Source organism: Capra hircus, chromosome 8, assembly GCF_001704415.2.
Source record: "Capra hircus breed San Clemente chromosome 8, ASM170441v1, whole genome shotgun sequence".
Lineage (NCBI taxonomy): Eukaryota > Metazoa > Chordata > Mammalia > Artiodactyla > Bovidae > Capra > Capra hircus.
The window spans coordinates 27,681,367-27,696,092 of NC_030815.1; the positions used below are offsets into that span (position 1 = coordinate 27,681,367).

The following is a 14,726-nucleotide window of genomic DNA, read 5'->3' on the forward strand; positions in this document are numbered from 1 at the left end:
AAGGCTTCACAAAGCAGTTCAAATTGGCCATTATTTTGGCACCCAGGAGAGCTTTACACCCTAGGCCAGTGCACTGACTAAGTCAAGGCAGAGTGTGCCTTTATTTGGTCAAGAAGAAAGGGTATAGTTTTCAAAGGAGGATTCGGGGTGGATAATCTGCATGGATGAGCTTCCCTGGTGGTTCAATAGTAAAGAGTCTACCTGCCAATACAGGTGACGTGGGTTTGATCCCTGGGTTGGGAAGATCCCCTGGAGAAGGAAATGGCAACCCACTCCAGTAATCTTGTCTGGGAAATCTCATGGACTGAGGAGCCTGGTGGGCTACAGTCCATGGCATTGCAATGAGTCAGACATGACTGAGTGACTAGAGAACAGTCTGCATGGACAGGCAGGTCTGTTCTCAGGGGGATTCCTTTTGGGAAAGAATAGATACGGGATTTCAGGATCTGGAAGCAGAGTCCATGTGTCTGCATATCTCTAAAAGGCCCATGCATACCCCAGGTTTATGCAGATCATCATTTGAAGTCCAGGGGCTTCCCTGGTGGCTCAGAGGGTAAAGAATCTGCCTGCAGTGCAGGAGAGACCCAAGTTTGATCCCTGGTTTGGGAAGATCCTGGAGAAAGGTATGGCTATCCACTCCAGTAGTCTTGCCTGGAGAATTCCATGGATAGAAGAGCTTAGCGGGCTACAGTCCATGGGATCGCAGAGTCCGACACAATTCAGTGACTAACACACACACACAAACCTACACAAGGCATCTCACAGTAGAGCACTGCAAACATTTCCTACCCTGTTCACTCAGCTCTTGGTCATCTTGCCCTTTGACTCATCTCTGTGGTGTTCAGTGATGTGTCTGTGTTAGAGGTGTATGTCAGCATCACCTGTGGTCATTTTTCTTTTAAAAAAAACCATTATTTATTATTTGACTATATCCAGGCGTAGTTGTGGCACGCAGGATCTTCACTGTGGCGTGCAGGAGCTGTAGTTGCAGTGCGCAGTTTCCTCTGTCTAGTTGTGGCATGTGGGATCCAGAGCACTTGGGCTCCGTAGTTAAATGGCGCTGGGCTTAGTTGCCCCATGGCCTGTGGGATCTTAGTTCCCCTGCTAGGGATGGAACTCACATTTCCTGCATTGCATGGCCAATTTTCAACCCCTGAGCCACCAGGGAAGTCCTGGTAGTTTTTCAAATGAACCCTGACCATCTCCCTTCCGACCCTCTTCTTTAGGGGTTGTGGCTGTGAGCCAAGTTGCCCCAGCTGACAACTGTTCCTTTAAATAAACCTCTGGACTCTCATCAGAATTTTACATCTAAAATTATGTCATTTTAATCTTATGAAATATTTAGTATGTTCTATGACCAACCTAGATAGCATATTGAAAAGCAGAGACATTACTTTGCCTACAAAGGTCTGTCTAGTCTAGGCTATGGTTTTTCCAGTGGTCATATATGGATGTGAGAGTTGGACCGTGAAGAAAGCTGAGTGCCGAAGAATTGATGCTTTTGAACTGTGGTGTTGGAGAAGACTCTTGAGAGTCCCTTGGACTGCAAGGAGATCCAACCAGTCCTTTCTAAGGGAGATCAGTCCTGGGTGTTCTTTGGAAGGAATGATGCTAAAGCTGAAACTCCAATACTTGGGCCACCTCATGCGAAGAGCTGACTCACTGGAAAAGACTCTGATGCTTGGAGGGATAGGGGGCAGGAGGAGAAGGGGACGACAGAGGATGAGATGGCTGGACGGCATCACCGACTCGATGGACATGAGTTTGAGTGAACTCCGGGAGATGGTGATGGACAAGGGAGGCCTGGCGTGCTGCGATTCATGGGGTCGCAAAGAGTCGGACACAACTGAGCAACTGAACTGAACTAAACTGATATCCTATTAACCAGAAATAAAATTATAACCTTTCCAGCAGTTTTGGCTTGCAGTGTTAAGGTTTCTTTCAGACTGTTTGTCTGACTTTTCTGAATCCGTCTTCCACCTGTTGGCCACAGGTTTGTCGCACCCACTGGATATTCGGTTCTCTTACACACATCTCAGTAGTGCTGTGGTTCTCAAAGTATATGGTCCCTGGCCAGCAGGATCAGTGTCTTTGGGAGGCTTGTTAGAAATCCTGTTTCTTGGCCCCCACCCCTGACCCAATGAATCAGAAGCTCCAGGGGAGGGTGACCCAGTGATCTGATCTATGTTTTAACAGGCCCTTTCTGCTGATTCTGAGACACACAGTGTTTGAGACTCCCTACCTTAGTTCCATCTACCTGGACTGCCACCTTCCTTTCTTGCTTGCCAATATCTTATAAGACTTTCCCTCCCCTGCAGAGTCGCCCTTTATTCTGTGTCCGTCAGTACTTCATCACATCTCTTTTCTAGCATAGACGACGAGAGCATCTGCATTGCAGCACCTGCCTTGGGGATGAGTTGTTAAGTGCCAGTGAGTAAATGCATGTATGCATGAATGAAGGGGAAGAGCGCGCTCGGAGGAGTGGTGATCAATAAGGCCAGCTGCTATGGCGAGATCATGGAGAATAATGAAGGGAAAAGCGATCGGATTTTGTAGGAAGGCAGGTGATGGTGACCTTTGAAATGCTTGCTTCAGCAGAGTGATGGGCAGGAAGCCCAGACTGCTGGCAGTTAGGGACTTCCAGCATGATGAAGACTTGCACGTTACTAGAGTTGCTTATTGACTGTTTATCTGAACATGCAGTAGCAACAGAATTTCTTGGGAGAAATAACTAAGTGACCTTAGGCCAGTTAACTGACCCTCACAGAACTTGTAGGCAGTAATAGTAATGTCTTGTGTTCTTAATCTTTTTAAAGGATTAAACAAAATCATTGTAACCTTAGAATGATGCCTGCCTGACATTTAGTTAGTACTTAAATGGTCATTTCCTTTATCCCCCCCCCCATACAACAATTATTTTTCTTTATTAATGTTGCTGATGGTGTCCATCACCCTTGGCAAATTTGTGTGAGATATAAAATTGTCAGGGATACCCTCATTCCAGTCACTGGAGATATTGTGAACTGCCTTTGGCCTGGAACTAACATACCTTTAGTTGAACTGCTGCCAGCTTCTTTGAAATACATGTTATCTAGCTGAAAGAATAGCCCCAAAAGGTAGTTGTCTTAGTTAAGGCTCTTAGATATAAATTACAGAATCCTACTTCCAGCAGACATAGGAGGAGAGAAAGGGGGAGAGATTTTGTTGGCTAGTGTAACTGAAAAATAACTGTTTCTTCTGCAACTGTATCTTCTGGCTCAAACAGCATTGTTAGTCCTTAGTCTTTCTCCAGCCATTCTGCAGCCCACCTGTCCTCCACGTGACTCTCATTCCCAAGCATATTTGACAACTACCGATTTCAAGGAGGGAAAACTCCCCACGGTTCTAACTGAAACCCTGGATTCAATATCGCTCTTCAGACTTAGGTCACTTGCCCTTTCTTAAACTGGTTTTTATGGCCAAGGAACTGGGAGGTACTGGTTTTCCAGGCCTGGCTTCAGGAATATTCCATTGTATGAAATAAATTGTACTGAGTGTACAAGAAGAGGGGCTCCCTGCACAGCTGGAGGAACAATTGATATCATTTCGTATAGAAAGGTGCTTTTCAAACTGCTTCTGAGAACTCTAGGGGTCCCACTGAGATGCTTAAACAGGGAAGGAAGAGATAGTAACTCATAATGGGAAGTTGTCAAATTCATGTCCACTCAAGCTTTACCAAGAGTAGCTTCACCTTCATATATTTTTATGTCCAGTTTCTGTCTGGTAAAGATTTCATTTGAAGAAGGAATTTTGGCAAAACAATTGATATAGGACAATCTTAACATAGGGTTGGCCCATAGCTCATAAAGGTGGGGGACCATCTTTCCCCATTCCATCCTGCTGAGCAAGCTCTTGCCCTGCTTTCCCTTCATTACCATTGGCTCAAATTTCTAACTTGCCTGAGCTCCAGTCTTGATTGCTCCACAATCAGACATAGGAAGAGCATAACCTTAGGCAAAGTCCAGTTTTCAGCTTACTATGACAGTTTTAAAAATCATTACTGAACCCTTTGCTGACCAAGGAGACATCCCCCTAAAGCTGTTGACAACTTGGTGACTCAGTACCATCCAGCAGTTATAAAGCAGAAAGTTTTGATTTCATTTAAGACATTTGAGCATAATCTTTGGTGATGTGTTTATGCTGAGATTTGCAGTTGACATCAGCAAGCTGGGCAGTTTAATTTTTCCAGCCTTCCTCTATGGCTCATCTCCATGATAATTGCTGCTTAAATCACACACTAGGAGCTTTTTCCATATCAAATATTGACTTTTTAAACTGTCTGGCCCACCCTTTTATTTTTCATATCAGAACCCAAAATGTAAGCCAGGCACTTATTTGTGTAAATAAAATTATATTGGAACACAGACATGCCCATTAGTTTTAAGTTTGCTTTTCTCTCTATAATAGCAGAGGTGAGTAGTTGTGAAACTGGAGGCAAGGCCCATAAACCTAAAATATTTACAGTCTAGCCCTTTACACAAAAAATTGTTGACCTCTACTGTCCAGTTACATGGCTTACAACAATGCCTTCTTCTGGACATGTGACGTGCTAAACAATCAGTAATGTCCTTTCATTTTCTTAAAAAATATTTGTTCAGTTAGTTACGACTGCATGGTCTCAGTTGCGGTAGACGCGCTCAGCAGTTGCAGCACGTGGGTTTAATTGCCGCGCGGCATGCGGGATCTTCGTTTCCTAAGACCACGGATGGGATCCACACCCCCTGTGTTGGAAGACAGATACTTAACCGCTGAACCACCAGGGAAGTCCCCATTCATGTCCTTTGAATACTCTTACTCTCTGATGGTCTCATAGCGTATCTAGGGATATACTTCTGCCTTGTCTGTTCTACCTGTGCTTTTGCAGTTCTTTGAACAGCCTCTCTTTGCACCCTCAACAGTTTAGTCCTCTTCATCCTCTAAAACTGCCAGCCCTTTTTAAAGAGTGGGAAGAGAGAGGGGTGAACTTTACACCTGGCCCACACCCCTGGTACACTGGTACACACCCCTACATATACTCGAGGCATAGACAACAAGGTGCCAGTCACATGGACAGAAAGCAGGCTCGGTTGCACTTTATGCCCCCTCTGCCTGACCCTCCCAGATTTCATACTTGTTGTGGTCGCAGCCGTGTACCTTGTGAAGAAGAGTCTGATACGAGGAGTCTGATAAAGGGGAAGGGAGGAGGAGCAGATTCCACCCAAGCTGGATACTGGATTCTGTAAGCAGAGCAGCCACTGCTCAGAAGATGAGTAGTTAAGCTGTACTTGAAGAAGAACAGGGATGATAATGCCTCTTTCCTGCCGTCTAAATGCCCTGTGGAGTGAGAGAAGACTTCAGTCCCTAGGCTTGTGAATCCCTTATCTTTCTAAAACGTTAAATTAATTTTTAAAGCTATTTATTCAAAGTTGACTTAACCACTAGAATAGGAAAGATCAGACAAATCAGCTGCAAGAAATGAAGTATGAGGAAACCCGAACTCTTTGACAAAGTATTCCTGGGAGTAAATGTGTTGAATGAAGCCAGCGGGTAAATGATAAGGGCCTTTACACTGTGGATGTAAGAAGGCAATTTATCAAGAGTACATGAACTCTCCAGTGACCACAAGTCAGGAGGAAACGAGAGTAGAGGAGGAGCCCTGAAAAAATACATTTGAAACACAAAACATTTGTGTGTGCGTGTACTTTTAAATACTCGTATTAATATGCAGAAATACCAGTGTATTAAAAGAGGAGCTGCTCAGTGCGTGCACCTGTGGTAGCCTGCACTGATCAGGGAGAAGGTTATTGGGAAGAGTGATTGAGGCATTCAGCCAGACAGTGGTTAGAACGTGCAGAAACCTTGGGTGCTTGCAGGTAGAATTAGGTAGATTTGAGCCTGGCAGTTGTTGTCTGATGCCCATTTAGGTGCGCATCTTTCAGGCTCGTGTGTTTCTCTCTTTAAATCTCTAGAAGGTCATATCTGTATAATTCTGGCAGCTGATCCAGTGCTTTTGCCTTCTCTTCTGTTCCAAGGACCTCTCATTCATTATCGCAGTCATCTTTGCAGCATCTCTTTGAGCCCTGTGGATGGGACAATGCTGTATCTTATGGGTCACCCTAGAGAAACTGAGTAAAAATGTCGTTTATCTCCAGTAGGGTTCTCAGTAACTCAGATAAGGATGGGGATGAGAATGAATAGCCTTAGCTGGCTTTCAGAGCTAGGGCAGAAATGTGATTTCTCAAATTCGAGGAGAAAAAGGCCTAATTATTGAAACATTAGTTCCACTGAACATATTTACTCTGAGAATGGTCATCCTCAGTTTTCTATGCTGAAATGATGCAGCTGAAATACACAGGAATTCTCATACTTTGATTTTAGTCATTTTTCTTCTATTTTCATCTCATACTAAACCCTTTATCACAGCTGTTCATAAAGTACCTGTTTATGACCTGAATTTCTTTTTTTTGCTTGTTTATTTCTTCTGAATAACTTAGAGAACACTAAACTAACGGGTAAATAGCAAGAGGGGAATTTTGGAGAACTGAGTCTTGGAATAATTCCTCTTAGCTAATTCAGCTTAAGGTAAATGACCAGCCCCCATCTGGCCCCCAGAGGTCAGCTTTCCTTATTCCCTCTGGATTAACCTCTTAATAAGTCCAAAGAACACCCTCCTCTTCCTCTTCAAGCCATCCAGGTATCTTAAGGGGTGAATCTTACTCAGAAAAGTGATGCTGGTTGAACATGCAGTTGGGGCCTGAGTTGGCAGCTGTGTGTATGTGTTCCTCCTTTTGGTGCAGGAACGGGGGACACCATGGTGACTTGGGTTGAGCCCTAGTTCAGTTAGAAAATTAATTGGGTTTTTAGTGCCCGCCACAGTCGTTTAGAAGCCTCCGTAGTGGCTCTCTTCCTGCAAACCAAGTGTGTGTTGTGTCTGCTGTTGTCTGGACTTTATAAACACATGGAATACAAGAACATAGACAAGTCGGGAGGAGGTAGGATGAGCGCTGTGTACATTACACCGTCCAGTTTCGGTTATCATCCAGGTATAGAGATGGAGACCCAGTCCCCCGTAACTTCCAGTAACTGGCTTCTCCTTTCTTTTATCTCCGCCCTCTCCTTTTTCTCTCTGCCTTCCCGCTGCCCCTGGACCTCCGGCGGGACCACCACAGCCTTGGATAAGCTCAGCACACAGCACCTGTACCACCCCACCCAGGTGGAGATCGTGCAGTCCAATGTGGTGTTCGACATCAGCAGTCTGATGCTCTACGGCACGCAGGCAGTGCCCGTGCGGCTCAAGATCCTACTGGACCGTCTCTTCAGCGTCCTGAAGCAAGAGGAGGTGCTCCACATCCTGCATGGCCTGGGCTGGACGCTGCGCGACTACGTCCGGGGGTACATCCTTCAGGTAGGGGGAAGCGCCAGAGTGGTATCTTGGGGCCAGCTGGAGGAGAGCTGGGGTAAGAGCCCTGGGCCAGTCCTGCCCTCCCACCCTCCGCAGACCCAGGCATGCATGCCCCATTCTGGTTAACGTGGTCCTTCCGGCAGGCTGGGCAGGGGATTGGAAAGCAGGAACTCTGTGCCAGCCGGCCAGCGCCCAGGCTCTGTGGTGAACATTAGAAGGGAGATGGTGGCCTGCTGCTTAGGGTTGCTCTGTTTGCATTCTTCTGAATTCAGCTCCCTCTCCCTACAACGTGGACCTCCCAGCTTCCCTGAGTCTTCTGGAAGCCTCCTCTGAAAGGGAGGGCTCAGAGGTGTGTGATGGGTGTGCGGCAGTCTGAGACTGCTCTTCATCTGGGTTTAGCAGAGTTCGTTCTCACACTTAACCTGGTAGGTTTGGTACTTCCTTGGTGGTCTCTGCACCCTAACCATTTATTGTTTCTTCATCCAAATCAGAGGAAAAACTGTAACCTCTGTAGTAAGCTCCCTGCCTTTGTAACCAGTAAACCCTCACATTCCAAAACCTGCAGACCTGGTTATAGACTTGGCCTTCACAGCAGCTGTTCCTCCAGCTTGAGCCCCTTCTTTGTGTCAAGGGCATCTCGGGTCTGGTAAGAGACTTTTCTGAAGGCCGGCAGCCTCCACTCCCCATACCCCTAGGCTCCTCACCTTTTCTGTTTTTATTTTTATTTTTATTTTGCCATATCTCCTAAGTCGTTATGCATTGTGTACTTTGCCTCTGAAATGTTTTTATGGCCATCTGTCTTCCTACTACCCTTGAAGGGTAAATGTTGAAAGCGGCATGTTGGGAGACCCCAGGATCCAAAAAGACCACACTGGACGATGAAGAGATACTCCCTCTTGCCAAAGGAGATCGCAATTGGAGAAGGTAGAATCTGAAGCAATGTTTTGAAATTTCTCATGGGGAATAATACCAGGAGAACTGACCCCTTCAAAAAAAATGGTTTTGGCTCTGCCAGCCTTGTTGATCCCCCAAACCAGCCTGTGATGTGTGTAAGGCTGCCAGCTTGGTGTGTAATGAGTGAGGGTTGAGGGGGGTAGAATTTCGCCCTTGCTTTACCCTGGCGTGAACACACACACACTCCTATCGTTCTCCAGGTGTTAGCCAGGGCAAGTGAGCAGACCGGGGGCGCTATGTGGAAGTAAAGAAAGAGGGAAGGTAGGAGAAAGTAGGATCACCTGTCTGCTCCAATGACTGCTTGGTTAGTGTAGAATCATTTTGTAGTGAGATGTCAACTTGGAAGGCACGGGGAATTTGGCCCTCAGAAGACGAGATGATGCTGATAATAGGAATAATTATACATTACGTTTTCAGTTTATAGGAGACTTTCACAAGCATTATCTCACTTGCCTCGGGATGGGGACATTTCACTGGGGTGAGTGGAGAGTTAAGTCCTGGGTGGTCAGGGGGTACTGAGGGGACCCCGGGTCCAGGAGAAGGAGGCCAGAAAGAATGAAGCGTGGAAGCAGTCTCACAGTCCCTGCTCCTGCCAGCCTAGAGATGCACACTGTGCCATGTCTTTCTCTGGTGGCTTCCGCATAGGATTATTAATGTCCGTTTGGGGTGGATTTTACCCTACAGGAAGGAACAAGCCTCTTGCAGCGTTTTGAATGGAGCTGTCAGCTTGGCTAAGCACTCTTTCCTTTATTAAAAAATTAGAATAATATTCCCCAACCTGTTCCGTTTTACTGCCTCCACTGTGATGCTTAGGTCTATCACCAGTGCTCTACTTTCGTTCTACGTGTCTGTTTTTGCCTAAGTTACGTGGACCCTACGTATGGCCTCTTTATGGAAGCACGTAGATACGTGCATGACTGTGATGATTCGCCATCATGACAGCCCAGTGTACCGTGGCATTTTGATGGCAATAAATACAGAGTCTGCTCGTTGTTCTGGGGTGTAATCCTATTGTTCTGCCTTGAACAGTGCCTGTTCTGTGTTTTACTTGAAATTACTACTTAGGTGTTAATTTTTTCTCAGTATTTCAACACAACCTCTAGGGGAGGCATAGAAAACATACTCCACATTTTGTTGTGTATGAAGGCCTCAGATTTAAAAATACGAATTACAAGAGAAACGAAATTTCAGAGGAAAACTCAACAAGGCCATTAACTAATATTTATAGTCTCTAATTTGGGGGTGAAGTACTACATAGAAGAAACACTTTCAATTATTGTGATTCTTAAATTATAGGTAATTTTCATTAATTTCATGGCAATTTTGACAAAGTCTCAAATTTAATATAATATTTTTTCTCAGTCTAAAATTGACATTTTGAGAAAATTGTAGATGATTGTTACATTAGAGGAACACTGTGTTTAGTTTCTGTCTTGTTTTATTGGTAGGATTGATGTAATATGAATTTTATTTAAATGATGCTTTTTGTTATTCAGCATTTATCATCTACTTGTTTCTTGTGAAAACAATTCTCAGTTTAAGAAAAAAGCAAAAAGTTGAAGCACATAACGCTGTTACTTATGTAGTGAGACAGTGATCATTTCATTTAAAGAAAATATGTAGGCTGTTTAGAAATAAACCTTTTTTCTCTTAAGCCATGTTGTTTGATTATTGGCCAGTATTTTTAAAATTATATATAGTAATGATGAGGTATGCTCAGAAGACTTTGAATATAATTACATGTAACATACTTGAGCAGGTAGACTGTAAAATGTGCATCCAAACGTTGTGGAAACCTATAATGCACTATTAGTGTACAAGTCATTTTATCTGGCTCAAACTCAATTGTCTTGTAGCCCTCAAGGCATCAATTTTAGCATTATTGCTCTCAACAACAGTATATTGAATATTATGTCAGTTAAAGGAGAATAATTATCAAGGCAAGTTAGGGTGGCTGTTAGTCTTACCACATATTGACTTGGTTAGCAGTTGGCTATAGATTGTGTTACTGGGCAAATGAAGATGTACTGTAAGTTGAACTGGTAAAGCCAGGATATTAATTTAACTCTCTCTGGGTCCAAACCTACATCCCTCATGTATAAACACAGCCACTTCTGGTTTTAGAAATACTTTTGAATGGGTAAAAATTATCTATCACAGTATCTGATCTTATTTTGAATTTTTGGATGTGGGGGAAAGAGGGGCTGGCTGTTCGAAACTATCCTTTGCAAGCATGTTTGAAGAGGTTATTAAAAGAGGGAGATGATAGTGGTGCCACAGATTTATTTAAAAGACTGGCAGTTTTTTTAACAATCCTGTACTGTTTCTGTAAAATTGCTTTTTACTTATATGATTATCTGTGTGATTCATAAGCTAACCAGCAGGCTGTAAACTGCAGAGCATGACGTGGATTACAGTGAGTTAAGAATCCAGGTAGTATCTTAAAGGTGAAGAACCTAGTATTCTCCAGTGTACCAATTAAAGTGTTCATTCAGAAAGTGCCAGAAAAGTGAAGCAAATTTTAGGCATTTTCCCACACAACAGAAAAAGGAAGAAATAGGCAATTTGATCCTAAAAAAGCAACATGAGGTATTCTTTTTTCTCCTGCTGCTGAAGAGTCATTCTTATTTCAAGTCTATATCTCATGGTAGATCTATTGACAAGGGCTAAAAGCAGTATCCTGTTCTTTCCCCATTTTCCCTGACTATGACCCAGGAAGTAAGAATATGGGTGATTATCGCTGTAGAATTTAATCATTTAAAAATCAAGTGTTCACACAGTCTCTTTGGCAGTTTGAACATGTAACTGACTTGCCTGGGCTCATTCGCCAGCCCATGTGTGGAAATCTCCTCCTTTGCAAAATGAGTCCTGCCAGGATTCAGGGAGCCATATCAGATACTCCAAATAATTAGCTGAGGTGTCAGCAGCCTGGTGAGAGAACAAGCAGTGATGCCCATTTCAAGTCACCTGTGTCTTGAAACAATCAGAACTAACAGAACAATCAACCCTCTAGGAGAACATTTCCTCGACTGTCTGGGCCCATTGTTCTTGGAGGTCCAACTTAAACACTGGGAGGACCTCCACTCTGGAACCTTTCCTTAGAGCCTTATGATAGTTCATTTCAGTCACTCAGTCGTTTCCGACTCTTTGTGACCCTGTGACTGCAGCATGCCAGGCCTCCCTGTCCATCACCAACTCCCGGAGTTTACTCAAATCCATGTCCATTGAGTCGGTGATGCCATCCAGCCATCTCATCTTGTGTCGTCTCCTTCTCCTCCCACCTTCAATCTTTCCCAGCATCAGGGTCTTTTTAAGTGAGTCAGCTCTTCGCATCAGGTGGCCAAAGGATTGGAGTTTCAGCTTCAGCTCAGTCCTTCACAATGAATATTCAGGACTGATTTCCTTTAGGATGAAACTGGTTGGATCTCCTTGAAGTCCAAGCGACTCTCAAGAGTCTTCTGCAACACCACAGTTCAAAAGCATCAATTCTTCAGCACTCAGCTTTCTTTATAGTCCAACTCTCACATCCATACATGACCACTGGAAAAATCATAGCTTTGACTAGACGGACATTTGTTGGCAAAGTAATGTCTCTGCTTTTGAATATGATGTCTAGATTGGTCATAACTTTTCTTCCAAGGAGCAAGGGTCTTTTAATTTCATGGCTGCAGTCACCATCTGCAGTGATTTTGGAGCCCAAAATAATAAAGTCTGACACTCTTTCCACTGTTTCCCCGTCTATTTGCCGAGAAGAGATGGGACCAGATGTCATGATCTTAGTTTTCTGAATGTTGAGTTTTAAGCCAACTTTTTCACTCTCCTCTCTCACTTTCATCAAGAGGCTCTTTAGTTCTTTGCTTTCTGCCGTAAGAGTGGTGTCATCTTCATGTCTGAGGTTATTGATATTTCTCCCAGCAGCCTTGATTCCAGGCTTTGTGATAACGTTAGCATAAGGCTCTGAGAAGTTCTAGAGCAAGTGATTTGCGAGGTTAGATAAGTAACTTCCACTAACCTTGCTTACTTCATAGCTTCTTTCTGTGAAGCTCATCAGAAATCTTCCATTCCTGAACACACGCAATTCTTCTTCATCCTGGGGCCCCTGCACACGTGGGTTGTCCTGCCTGGACTCTTTTACTCATTAGTTGTCCACCAGAGTCCCACTTTTTCACAGAGACCTTATTCAGTCTGGCTTAACCCATGTAGGTCTTTTCTCACATGGTTGTCTCTCAGAATTCTGTATCCCTCAAGCTCTAATACAATTTGAAATAAATCAAGTCAACTGTTAAAATGTTTTTTCCTGGCTTCCTCACTCAGAAATGCCATGAAGCCAGAGTACTCAGTACATACTTGTTAAATGAATGGGTAAAAAATTCTGCTTCACTTGACATAACTTGATATTTCAGTATGGAACCCGTGCCATATCCGATGACTTCATTTGGTCCAATGGCCCTTCATCTTTCTTTAGGTGTCCTGGGGACCAAAGGCTGTAATAGCAGCTGAGCTACTGAGGGCAGGAAAAAGAGAAACAGAAGCTCCACCCCCCAACACCCCCCAGCTAGTGGTCTGTGTAGCGTAAGTGTTTTGTGGTATCTGTGTGGTAGGCAACATCAATATTAAGCAAACACTTGGATTTAAACAGCCGTTTTGTGGAGCAAGTTCACATACATTTGCTCTTTGAATCCTCTCTGTCATACCACCCTCTTGTAGGAATTGCCAGTGAATTAACTTTTGTAGTTGTTGAAGCTCAAAGAGGTCAAGTGACTTTTCCTTGATCATAGAAATTGTTAATTAGCAAAACTTCCAGAAAATTAAGAACCATTTACCTCTTGTTCATCGCCGTAAGCTGCCTCCCAGCCTGGCACGTAATAGTGCTTGCTAAATACTGGATGGAGGAAGTTTTGAAATCTGATTCCAGTGTGAGTCTCTGACTCTGTGAGCAGTAAGACTATCAAGCTGTGATATGTGACTGTCTTGTAGATCAGTGGTGTGGTTTGGGGAACATAGAAGGCTGGAGAAATATTCAGTAGCAAAATTATGTGAAATTGGTTCCTGTTTGGGGTTCCTTTTCTTGCCTATTTCCTGATATTCCACCTGTATCAGCTTCCCTTTGTTTTCTGATTTCCATGACCCAAATTTTCCCTCTAGATCTCATGCTTAATAATGCTTCATTGTCAATGCTCATCTTTGACTAACCTTTCCAAGGATACATGCCTTTTGTAATTGAGTGTAAAAAACTGAAGGTTTTATACCTAGTTAGTAAGATTTCAACTATATCATGTGCCAAGAGTGGAGCAGAGACGAAGTAGCTTTTTCCTGGTCCATAAAAGGATATCAGGTTGGATGGTAAAGGAGGAACTGGGTGCTAGGTAAGAAGACTGGGCCAGAGTGTTGGTCTTGCCACCGATTATTTATATGAACATGGAAAATGTGCCATTCTTAGCCATGGTTTCTTCACCTCTAAGTTGAGATTACCCTTTATACCTCTCTTGCTTTTTGAATGGTGAAATGATGAAATAATGTGGATAAAATCATGTTGTAACTCTAGTTCCAGCTGGTACTTTCATTTACATCTGTACATTGAGTTGAGTCTCTATAGTTACAGCAGGACAGTGTCCATTCCAGCCTCAGCATATTTCTCAAACATGTTGAGATGCTAGATGTCAGATGCTTAGTAAAAGATAGGAAGTATGTTTTAGCCATTAGTTAATATCACTAGGATAAATGCTAGTTCTTATTGGACTGCAAGGAGATCCAACCAGTCCATTCTAAAGGAGATCAGTCCTGGGTGTTCTTTGGAAGGAATGATGCTAAAGCTGAAACTCCAGTACTTTGGCCACCTCGTGCGAAGAGTTGACTCATTGGAAAAGACTCTGATGCTGGGAGGGATTGGGGGCAGGAGGAGAAGGAGACGAAAGAGGATGAGATGGCTGGGTGGCATCACCAACTTGATGGACGTGAGTTTGAGTGAACTCCGGGAATTGGTGATGGACAGGGAGGCCTGGCGTCCTATGATTCATGGGGTCGCAAAGAGTCGGACATGACTGAGCGACTGAACTGAACTGATAGTAAATAAACTGTAAAATCCTAGTGGGCTATCACAGTAGGAATTTCTTTCTCCTTCTCAACCAATGTCTCAACCAATGTGTGGTGAGTTCTTTCCTCCCTGGGGTGATTTGAGGGCTAACTTAGCCATTCTGGTGGCTTGGATGGTAAAGAATCTGCCTGCAGTGCTGGAGATGGGGGTTCGATCCCTGGGTCTGGAAGATTCCCCTGGAGGAGGGAATGGCAACCAACTCCAGCATTCTTGCCTAGAGAATTCCATGGACAGAGGAGCCTGGTGGGCTACAGTCCA

General features: G+C 43.9%; 1 protein-coding gene across 10 annotated transcripts in view; it reads left to right on the forward strand.

Annotated features, from left to right (window-relative positions):
- Nucleotides 1-14,726, forward strand: part of BNC2 (basonuclin 2) — a 486,498-nt gene that overhangs the window by 334,318 nt on the left and 137,454 nt on the right. For 9 of the 10 annotated variants that reach the window (XM_018051927.1, XM_018051926.1, XM_018051935.1 and 6 more), the window contains one exon: nucleotides 7,188-7,423. In XM_018051927.1, coding sequence (XP_017907416.1) covers nucleotides 7,188-7,423 — 236 coding nt within the window. Of the gene's footprint in view, nucleotides 1-7,187; nucleotides 7,424-7,548; nucleotides 8,345-14,726 lie in introns of those variants that run through there. The other variant, XM_018051936.1, reaches the window with a different exon arrangement.